This window comes from Mandrillus leucophaeus, unplaced genomic scaffold (genome assembly GCF_000951045.1).
Source record: "Mandrillus leucophaeus isolate KB7577 unplaced genomic scaffold, Mleu.le_1.0 Scaffold29, whole genome shotgun sequence".
NCBI classification, from domain to species: domain Eukaryota; kingdom Metazoa; phylum Chordata; class Mammalia; order Primates; family Cercopithecidae; genus Mandrillus; species Mandrillus leucophaeus.
In genome coordinates, this window is record NW_012103031.1 from 1,922,029 (window position 1) to 1,932,578 (window position 10,550).

Genomic DNA, 10,550 nt, shown 5'->3' on the forward strand with positions numbered 1-10,550 from the left:
TTTTTTTTTTTTTTGAGACGGAGTCTCTGTCGCCCAGGCTGGAGTGCAGTGGCGTGATCTCAGCTCACTGCAAGCTCTGCCTCCCGGTTCACGCCATTCTGCTGCCTCAGCCTTCCAAGTGGCTGCGACTACAGGTGCACGCTGCCACGCCGGTTGATTTTTTTGTGTTTTTAGTAGAGACGGGGTTTCACCATGTTAGCCAGGATGGTCTTGATCTCCTGACCTCGTGATCCACCTGCCTTGGCCTCTCAAAGTGCTGGGATTACAGGTGTGAGCCACCACGCCCAGCCTCCAGATATGCTTTTAAAAGATTATTTTGGCTTCTCCATGCAGAGTGAATGATAGGATGTTAAGAGTAAGAGCAGTGTTTAGATCAGAAGTCCTGGGCATGGCGTGGTGGCTCACGCCTGTAATCCCAGCACTTTGGGAGACTGAGGCAGGCGGATCACCTGAGGTCGGGAGTTCGAGACCAGCCTGGCCAACATGGAGAAACCCTGTCTCTACTAAAAATACAGAATTAGGCGGGGGTGGTGGCTTATGCCTGTAATCCCAGCTACTCAGGAGGCTGAGGCAGGAGAATCCCTTGAACCCGGGAGACCGAGGTTACTATGAGCCGAGATTGTGCCACTGCACTCCAGCCTGGGCAACAAGAGCGAAACTCCGTCTCAAAAGAAAAAAAAAAAAAGGAAATCGTGGCTTGCCCTAGGGTGGTGACAATGGCAGTGGAGAAGAGTGGACAGATGTAAGCCATATTTGGGGGTTGCTGAAGGAACGAGGAATCAAGGATATGCTTAGGATTGCAGGGAGGGTCCGGTTGGGTAAAGGATGAATCTCAAGTTCTGTCTTGGGCATGTTAAGTTTACAGTGCCAGGCATCCGAGTGGAGGTGTAAGTGTGCAGCTGGACTGGACTGGAAGTGTGTGGAGGGAGCTCTGTGGGGTCAAAGCTGTCTCCCTGCCCCCTTAAGGAGAATTGATGGAATTGACAGGACCTGAAACTTTGACCAAACCTGCTGCATTGAGAACACACTCCTTTCTTCTGGAACTTCCCCAGGGGAGGTGGAAGGGTGCAGGTTCCAGATTCTTGGGCCAGCACCCCAAACCTGTAGTCTGTGATCCAGTGGCTCATTCTTGAGTTACATGTCCAGTCCATCAGCTAAGGTGGGCAGGAATTGGAACTAGTCCTAACAGCACACACTTGGCCCACCCTGCCCTGGGGATTCCAGGCCAGCGCTTCTTGCAAGAAGAATCAGGCATGGGATTCCATGGAAAACTGCTTTTGGAAGCTGAGCTTGAAGTGGGGGAGTGGCACTGTGTGAGTGCTTGCAAGCTGGGGTAGGGCGCACCTCTGATCTACCACCTACTTTCTGGTTGACTTAGGCAAGTTACTGGACCCTGAGCAGCCGTTCTGTGGGCTCTTCCCAGGCTGGTGAAGATGCTCCAGAGAGCTGTCCCCACCATGAGACTTGGGCCGAGCACTATGTGGGCTAGGGGTGGAGCATGAGTTTGTCCTCATCCAGATGGGCTGTTTAGAGATGGTGGGAGTGGCCTTCAGGGGCTCCACAGGACCTGAACTCCAACAACCAGCTTCTTGCCCTGTTCTAGCAAAAGCGCAAAGGCGTCGAAGGGCTCATCGACATCGAGAACCCCAACCGGGTGGCACAGACAACCAAAAAGGTCACACAGCTGGATCTGGACGGGCCAAAGGAGCTTTCGAGGAGAGAACGGTAACATCACTGGCTGGGCCTTGTGACCCAGGGAATACAGGCTAGCAGTTGGCCTGTGGGATGCTAAGGTCCCCAGTTGGCTGGGAGCTGTGGCTGTTTATTTCTGTCTCATTCCCCAACGGCCCTCCAGTAGCCTTTAAAAAGCCACACAGAATTTGTTTTCACCAATTGATACGTGGTATCAGGGGAAATAGGACAATAGACTCAGACCTGAGCATTGCGCTTGAGGTAATGGTGCAGGATACAGAGGGTTGCCCTCCATTCCCCTCTTCCAGAGCACCACACCCCGGGGAGACTTCCCTTACCCCACTGATCTGACCATTCCTGACCTGCATCCATCTGTAGTGTCATGGCCCTGGGGACTGGAAGAGGTCTGTGAGCCTGTGCGGCCAGAAAGGCAGTCCAGCCCAGCGCAGCTCAGCCAGCTGTCCCAGGCCTCTCCAAGTCTCGTGTGAAAATGAAGCTGCAAATACCTTCCTCAAGAGTTGTATGAGGATCAAGATCATGTACTGAAGCACCTGGCACAGGATCAGTCCTTGACTGGTGCCCTGACTGTTGGGAGCCGCCAGGTGACCTCAAGGGCCTTACAAGAGGTTGAAGCCTGCTGGTTTCTCTCCTGACTGGGCATTTAGGATAATGGCGGAAGGGTGTGTCTGTGAAAGCCTCATGGGGAAGGCCATGAGCTTGGGTGTGATTGCAGCTGCTAAGGACCCTTCTGTCCCCCTTCAGTAGCTTTCTCTCGGCATTGACTTCAAAAACCCAGCAACCTGGGTATTCTGCCACTGTAGTATTCTGCCATTGGCAGTTGTGCAGCCTTCAATAAGGCTGTGCCCTCTGGACGGGCGCGGTGGCTCAAGCCTGTAATCCCAGCACTTTGGGAGGCCGAGACGGGCGGATCACGAGGTCGGGAGATCGAGACCATCCTGGCTAACACGGTGAAACCCCGTCTCTACTAAAAAAAATACAAAAAACTAGCTGGGTGAAGTGGCGGGTGCCTGTAGTCCCAGCTACTCGGGAGGCTGAGGCAGGAGAATGGCGTGAACCCGAGAGGAGGAGCTTGCAGTGAGCTGAGATCTGGCCACTGCACTCCAGCCTGGGTGACAGAGCAAGACTCCGTCTCAAAAAAAAAAAATAAGGCTGTGCCCTTTCTGGGCATCAGTGTCGTCACCAGTAAAAGGGATCCTATTGCTCCCTCCCTCTGCCCTTTGAGGTTGCAGAGATGCCGTGCCTGGCACTTTGCTTTCACCGAAGGGCGCTGCAGAGCCTTTGGGCTGCCTCGGTCATCATTCCTGAGGCTCAGCTTAGAGGCTTCTGAGTGTGGCACGTCCTTCCTGGGCTAGGATCTGCAGGTCACCAGGTATTATCTCCTCATCTCTGTAGTGAGGTGTCTGCTCCTTCCACTCCTCTAAGTCCCTCTCCCTCCCCTCTGGCTACCTCCCATGCCTGATTTCTCATTACTCCCCAGCTCTGTGTACCCTGAAGACCTCTGGGAGGCCGAGTCTCTCCCCCAGCCTCCTGCCAGGCAGGGCCCTCCCCCACTCCAACACTTGGCTCTTCCAGGAATCCAGTGCCAATAGGCCCTCTGATCTCACCCCGAAGGGCATCCCCTCCAGTTCAGAATCTCAAGCTTGGGAAGATCCTCAAAAGGAAGCGAATGACCCTCACCACTGACTCCATTCAGGGGGTTCATTCCTGACACCTTTGTCCCATGGGAGCCCAGCGATTATTCCCATCCCCCTACTGATGGGGGCTGTGTCTTTGGGGGGCAGCACCGTGCACATCTGAGCTGCTGTAAGAATGGGTCGTGTGCTGTTGACCTGAGACTGGGTGTGTTTGTTTCCCATTGTGGTCCTCATCCTATGCCCTGTGGCTGCTGCTTCCACTTCACTCCTTTTTTTGTTTGTATTTTTTAGAGATAGGATTTTACTCTGTCACCCAGACTGGAGTGCAGTGGCGCAATCATAGCTCACCACAGCCTTGAACTCCTGGGCTCAAGCAATCCGCCTGCCTCAGCCTCCCAAGTAGCTGGGACAACAGATGTGTGCCACCACATCTGGCTAATTTTTAAATTTTCTTTTTTGTACGACAGTCTTGCTATATTGCCCAGGCAGGTCTCAAACTTATAGCCTCAAGTGATCCTATTGTCTTGGCCTCCCAGAGTGCTGGGATTACAGGCCTGAGCCAGTGCGCCTGGCCCTTCATTCATTGTAGGATGTGGTCCCCACTGCTTTTATCCTCCTGGTCATCTTCTCTGGAACACTCCTGGCCTGGTCCCCCTTCTCTCCATGGCCACCAGAGCCTGATCATGAAGCCCTCAGGCATCCTCCCCTCCCTGCTGTAGGTGGACATTGTCCCCTCTCCCACTGAGGCTTTCTGGAAATCATAGATGTTCTCTCCCTGGGCCTCTTCTTCCTGCTCACTTTCTTGGTGAACGTCCACCAAGCAGGGAGTTCATGGAGCCAGGGACTCACAGCCAGAGCACCCCTTCCACCTTGGCCCTAGGCCGAATCCTTGGCCTTTATTCTGACTCCCATCCAGTTTGGCAAACAGTGGTGGGAAAGATGTCCCCGTGACACCATTTTATCCACACAGAGAAGAGATTGAGAAGCAGAAGGCAAAAGAGCGTTACATGAAAATGCACTTGGCCGGGAAGACAGAGCAAGCCAAGGCCGACCTGGCCCGACTGGCCATCATCCGGAAACAGCGGGAGGAGGCTGCCCGGAAGAAGGAAGAGGAAAGGAAAGGTAAGGGCTGGGTTGTGCATGCAGGGACAGCCCCCAACTTTGGTCCTGGGCCAGCCACAAAGCCCTGAACTCGTGTCCCTGTCCGCGTGGTGATGATGAGGTGAGGAGTGATTACTGCCTAGAGAGCCCACAATCCCTATGCCTGCCACTTGCCGGGGGACCAGGAGGGTCCAGTGACATCATGGAGTCAGTTGTGGGTTGAAGTCCCAGCACAGCACTGTCCACAATAGGTGGAGTTACTACTCCTAACAGCAGGAGGTCACAGGAAACCACACCCCTAGTACAGAGCTTGCCTGAGACTCACAGGTCCCACCAAGGTCTCTGGTGCCTTAGGAACCCGGGAGAGCTGCCTGGGGCCACCGCTGGCCATCTCCAGGGCTTGGGAGGGTGAGCTGGATACACAGCAGTGCAGACCGGCTTGACGTCCGGCCCAGGCATCCCTTTTCCTGTGCTCTCCCTCCAGGCAGGCCAGAGGTGGTGGAAGTTCCTCTAGGCCAGGGTGGCTATGGGAGTTGGTCGTTCATAGGAGCATTTGACTTGCAGCCTTCCATCTCCCGGGGGTCTGTGAGAGCCCCTACATGTCCATCTGTCCTGCCTGGAAGCGGGCCCAGAAAGGGGAAACCAGTTGCTCAGGGATGTTGTCACTTGCACCAGAAATCCAGTGATCCCAACTTCCGATTCAACCCTGCTTCACAAACCCCAAGCAGGAAAGGACTTCACTTGTAACTGTTGGAACGTTTAATTTAGACTTCAGAACCCGTGGCGGGAGGTTAGAATTACAGGGTTCTGCTGGGAGGTGGGTTGTGAAGTTTCCATTTGCCCACAAGAGTGTGTGTTGGTGGGGCTTTGTAGAGGGGACAGCTTTCTATAAGGTGGTCTGGCCACTGAAACGTGTTGGTAATGTCAGGGGGTCCCGGGGTGGTAGCTGCAGCAGAAATCCTCTCCTATGCCTCGGCTCCCTTCTTTGTTGCACAGGATGTTTTCTGCAGCCTTTCAGACCTAAGGTTCTAGGGTTCTGGCGCGTGTGTTGGGAGGGGTGGGAGTTGCTTTGTTTTAACCCCTGCCCTTCTCCTCCCACCCTCAGCAAAAGATGATGCCACATTGTCAGGAAAACGAATGCAGTCGCTCTCCCTGAATAAGTAACCGCGACGTGTGGGAGGAGATGCCGGGGACCTGGGCCGCGCTGCCAGGACCTCTGCTGTGTCTTGCCCACCCTGTGCCCTGGCGCCGCTGCAACAGCCCCTCACGGCCAGGAGCCCCCCACGGCCTGGGGCCTCCTTTTCATCTTGGCACAGAAATTGTTTGGGGAATGTGGGGGGGCTGGGGGAGGGGCAGCTGCTATCTTTGAGACAGAAAGATGCAGGACAGCATTTCATATGTAACCATTTGAATGTTTTCGCTGTTTTTAGAATTCAGAGCCCTTGCTGGGGGGGTGCCTGGGAGATGGGGTAAGAAGAGCTTTCATTTGTCTGGTAGATAGCATGTAAGGGGATGGTTGTCCCAGGAGGCAGCTGCCGACAGGTTTGCTATACCCAGTCCCGGACTGTGTTGCCTGGGTGCTCATTCAGAGAGGGGCTGTCATCCGGGAGCCTGTGCCCCTGGGTCCTCAAGGGTCATGGCTTGTCCCTGGTCAGTCCTGTCTGGTTGAGGCCTCGCCTGTCTGCCCTTCCCTGCCCGGTTCCTACCCACCCGGCCAGGGCCAGTGCCCATTTTTAACCCTACCCATTGATCATTTCAAGAAACCTCTGTTTACTGTGTGGCACCCAGGCAAAACATGCTCCACAAATTCAACTTGTATATTTGGCAGATTAAACTTGACATTATCGTAATCTTTGTTTTGCACTCCATCCTTTGGCTCCCATGCTCGAGCCATTTTTACCCAGCTGGGTATGGTGCCATGTTCAGGCACACGTACCTGGCAAGGTTCAGGGCACATATCTACCTGGGGCCCTGGGGCATGACATCTGTTAGGAGGCACTAAGCAGGGTTCGGGGATGGACCCCAGGATTGTAGGATTGGGGCTGGGAGAGACTTCAGATGCCACAGCCTGCTCCCTCCCCTCCTTTAGCCAAGTTGGGATCTTAGGCCTCAGCAGGCAGGGACCCTTCCAGGCCACAGCAGGCTGAAGCTGCACCAGGATCCTGGTCTGGCCTGTAGATGTCCCCTGGTAGTTATAATTCTGTAACTCTAGGGGAGAAGGGGAGTAGCACTGGCATTGGATGTCGCCAAGGCCCACATTTTCCTGAGAGAAGCCACAAAAGGTGTGCAAATGCCCTTTAGTGCAGGACCCGGTGACATGACATCAACTCCAAGACAGAACCTCACTTTGCAGCACAGGAAAAGTATATCTAAAATGAGCATGTATCAGAAATCAACTGCCAACATTGTAATGACAAAATAAATTCCCGTGAAGTTCCATAACCAGGCCGGGCACGGTAGCTCAAGCTTGTAATCCCAGCACTTTGGGAGGCGAAGTGGGTGGATCATCTGAGGTCAGGAGTTTGAGACCAGCCTGGCCAACAAGGAGAAACCCCATCTCTACTAAAAATACAAAAATTAACCAGGCTTGGTGGTGTGCGCCTGTAATCCCAGCTACTCGGGAGGCTGAGGCAGGAGAATCGCTTGAACCCAAGGAAGGCAGAGGTTGCAGTGAGCCGAGATCGCACCACTGCACTCCAGCCTGGGCGACGAGCAAAACTCCATCTCAAAACAAAAGTTCCACAATCAGCCTGGAATGTGTAGCCCCTTTGTGCAGGAATTTCACTAGTCAATCAGTGACACCTGGTACTGGCAGTTTTGGGAGTGGCAGCCCAGGATGGACAGCACTGGGGAAGGAACCATTTGGCATAAGGCTGCTGGGCTTCAGGATCAATGTTTTTGGCCAGCAGTAAAAATAAGCTATCTACCTATGGCTGTGCAAACACCAACCTCTCCCTGGAGTCCCAGCTGCTTGGGAGGCTGAGGCAGAAGGATTGCTCCCACGAGTTCCAGTGCAGCCTGGATAACTTAGCAAGACCCCAAGAAAATAACAAAAAACCTCTCCTTCCACATAGGCAAGCGTGTCCACAATTGCTTTTTTTTTTTTTTAAACAGAGTTGCATTTTATTACCTCCACATTTTGAAGCAGTTCATGACCAGCATAGTGCTTTGGGGGCATTTTTTTTTTTTCAATAAATGAAAGCATTTCTTTAAGAAAAAGGCACATATTTCTTGAATAGGTAAGAAAAGCTCCCCATCTGTCCCCTCTTTGAGGGAGCAGCCCCTACAGGGACTCACATTGGTACCCCAGAAATATTCAGCAAAGCAACCATTAGCCTCCCCTACTCCTCTCCCTGCTTCCCCAGCAGCTAGGATGAAGGTAACATATTCCTCACAGGTCATTTGATCTTGAGGTCCTTCAAGGCTGACTCCAAGCTCTGCAGGGAGGCAGAACGGACAGGCTGGTTCTCAGCTGTCCGGCAGGCACCCCACTCCCAGGGACCTGATCACCCATCTCAGCCCCAGGACAGCAGAGGGCAGAGAACCTGCAGTTTCGGAGTCTGTCAGAACTGGGTTTGAATCCCAGCCCTGAAGACGGGTGCCCCAGTGAGCACCAAGGCCCAGATGACAAGGGGCCGCCCCCAGCCCTCATCCTCTTGCAGTGCCATCTCTGCAGGAGTGAAGGATGGGGGTCACCTCCAGGGAGTGGGGATGGGGGGAAAGAGTTGACCTGGGGGGCACAGCGGGAAGCCAGGAAGGGCAAGCCTCACCTTAACATCCCAGATGCTCATGCCGCCGTCCATGCCAGTGGTGCAGAACTGCGAGCACTTGGCCTTGCCCCCGCTGAGCACCGAGATCTGGCTGCAAAGAGGAAGAGGAGCTTACGAATCCAACCTGTGCTGGCGCTGGGCTCAGGCTCACCCTGTCCAGGCGCTCCCAGACTTCTTGGGGAGCGGGCTTCAGTGAGAAATGCTGAGACAGGGTGTGGTGGACTTAGAAGTCAGCTCTGCTTTTGGGAACGAGCAGTGGTGTGGGAAGTGCAGGCAAATGGGACAGGACACTCAAGTCCAGGGAGGCAGGAAAGACACATGTGTTTGCGGAGTGTACACAGTGCCAGCAGTGCAGCTGGACAGGACCAAAAAGGAGATGAGGGTGGGGGCAGCCAGGGACTAAGATGACAGCCAGGCAAAGGTGTTACGTCTGAGGAAGCCATCAGATCTGGCGGCCACAGGAGGTTTTACAGGCCGAAGGGCTTGGCCAGTCTTGTCATACAGCTCCCTCAGATTCGCCGTGGGGTGGATGCGTGTGGCTGGCAGCTTTTGGGCTTTGGAGAGCCTCTTTTTCCCCATCCCACCCTAGATCCTTAGAAGGCTGCAGAGACCCTCAGCTCCGCCCCCACCTCGCTGAGTACTAGCAACAGACCCACCCCAGCTGTGACCCCGCCCAGGACACCCGCTGGTCACTGCCTGACCACCCCACAGAACAGTCCCCACCCAGCTATGTCCGGGAAATGCAGAGCGAGGCTAGCTGCTCAGACCCTATCTGATGCTATTTTTATGCAACCTAAAGAGGTCGACTCCGTCTTTTATGTCGGTCCCACCGTGTCCCTCCCGGGCTCCACTAGCACCTGAGCTGCTAGGGTGAGATCGAGACGGGCCCCGCCCACAACGAACGTTAATCCTACAGCGAGTCGAAGCCACTCCCTACCTTGGGCCCGCCACGCCCCCTCTGCCGCCCCACGTGGTTATCATGCAGCGTCGAGGCCCCGCCCACAAACAGGCCCCGTCCCCTAGTCCGGGCCTGCCCCTCATCTGACGCCGTTCCCGCGCAGCGAGTAGAGGGCAGGCCTACCCTCCCTCCGGGCCCCCAGTCCTCACCGGCCCAGCACAACGCCCCAGTAGGAAGAGTCCAGACCCCTTCCTCACCCGACGCTGCTACTGGGCGAGTCGAGGCCCCGCCCCCGCCCTCACCTGACGCTGTTCTTGTGCAGCGAGTCCAGGCCCGCGCCCGCAGTCGTGCCGCCCTCCGAGCTCGCCTTCTTGTCGAGGTTCTGGAAGCGCTCGCGGGCCGTTAAGCCACGCTGCGAGCTCTGCTTGGGAACGTCCAGCCGCCCGCCAAAGCTCAGCATCCCCGCAGCGGCATCATAGGTGAACAGCACTGGGAAGCAGTCGTGGCCCTGAGCGGGGAGGCGGGGACCATTGGAGCGCTGCCGAAGGGGAGGGCAGGCGGGCATCTGGCGGCCCGGGAGGCAGATGCCAGCTCAAGGACACAGACGGGCCACAGCAAGGGAGGCCCGAATAGCAGGTGTATCAAAACCGGGGCCATGCCGGGGGCTGCTACCTCCCCCAGCAAGGCCAACATTGGGACTCCCTGGGAGCCCAGGCGCCTTCTGTCCTGCCAGCCAGTTACACCTGCTCTAGGGGAGACCCCTGCAGCTGGTTGCTTTTCTAGGCAAAAAGCAAGCCTGACCTGACCCTGGCATCCCCGTTATGTTTGCAGAGGGGTGAAAAGGGATTTGACAGATGTGGGCAGAGAGGAGGGAGAGCAGTGCCCTTCCCGGACACCTGGAGGAACTGCACACCCCGAACTCCTGCCCTTTGCATTAGGCGTGGCCTTGCCATTGCACCTGCCAATAAAATGTGGGCAGAAATGTTCAGACCCAGGGCATGATTCCACAGGTTCCGGCTCCCTCGTGGCATCTGGGACAGCATGCTGGCCACAGCCTCCATCAGAGCCCCTCACAACACCCACACTGGACATAAAATGTGAGCAAGAAGTAAATCTCTTTTTTCTTTCTTTTCTATTTTTGAGATGGAGTCTCTGTCGCTCAGGCTGGAGTGCAGTGGCACGCTTGGCTCACTGCAACTTCTGCCTCTGGGTTCAAGCAATTCTCCTGCCTCAGCCTCCCAAGTAACTGGGACTATGGGTGCCCGCCACTACACTTGACTAATTTTTGTATTTTTAGTGGAGATGGGGTTTTGCCATGTTGGCCAGGTTGGTCTTGAACTCCTGACTTCAACTGATCTGCCCTCCTCAGCCTCCCAATTTGCTGGGATTACAGGCGTGAGCCACCAGGCCTGGCTTTTTTTTTTTTTTTTTTTT

At 55.2% G+C, this 10,550-nt stretch overlaps 2 protein-coding genes across 3 annotated transcripts in view; one reads left to right on the forward strand and one right to left on the reverse strand.

The window, feature by feature from the left end:
• The window catches only part of PDAP1 (PDGFA associated protein 1), a 13,267-nt gene extending 6,969 nt beyond the window's left edge, over positions 1-6,298 (forward strand). Inside the window, exons 4-6 of one of the 2 annotated variants that reach the window (XM_011985789.1) lie at positions 1,604-1,725; positions 4,318-4,469; positions 5,554-6,298. In XM_011985789.1, coding sequence (XP_011841179.1) covers positions 1,604-1,725; positions 4,318-4,469; positions 5,554-5,612 — 333 coding nt within the window. In that variant the 3' untranslated portion in view covers positions 5,613-6,298. Of the gene's footprint in view, positions 1-1,603; positions 1,726-4,317; positions 4,470-4,932; positions 5,330-5,553 lie in introns of those variants that run through there. The other variant, XM_011985787.1, reaches the window with a different exon arrangement.
• Positions 6,299-7,558: 1,260 nt separating this feature from the next.
• ARPC1B (actin related protein 2/3 complex, subunit 1B, 41kDa) overlaps positions 7,559-10,550 on the reverse strand; it is an 88,440-nt gene continuing 85,448 nt past the window's right edge. The window contains exons 8-10 of the mRNA XM_011985833.1: positions 9,419-9,624; positions 8,219-8,309; positions 7,559-7,885 (exon numbers count right to left, since the gene is read on the reverse strand). Of these exons, the coding sequence (XP_011841223.1) occupies positions 7,847-7,885; positions 8,219-8,309; positions 9,419-9,624 (336 nt within the window). The 3' untranslated portion in view covers positions 7,559-7,846. The remainder of the gene's footprint in view (positions 7,886-8,218; positions 8,310-9,418; positions 9,625-10,550) is intronic.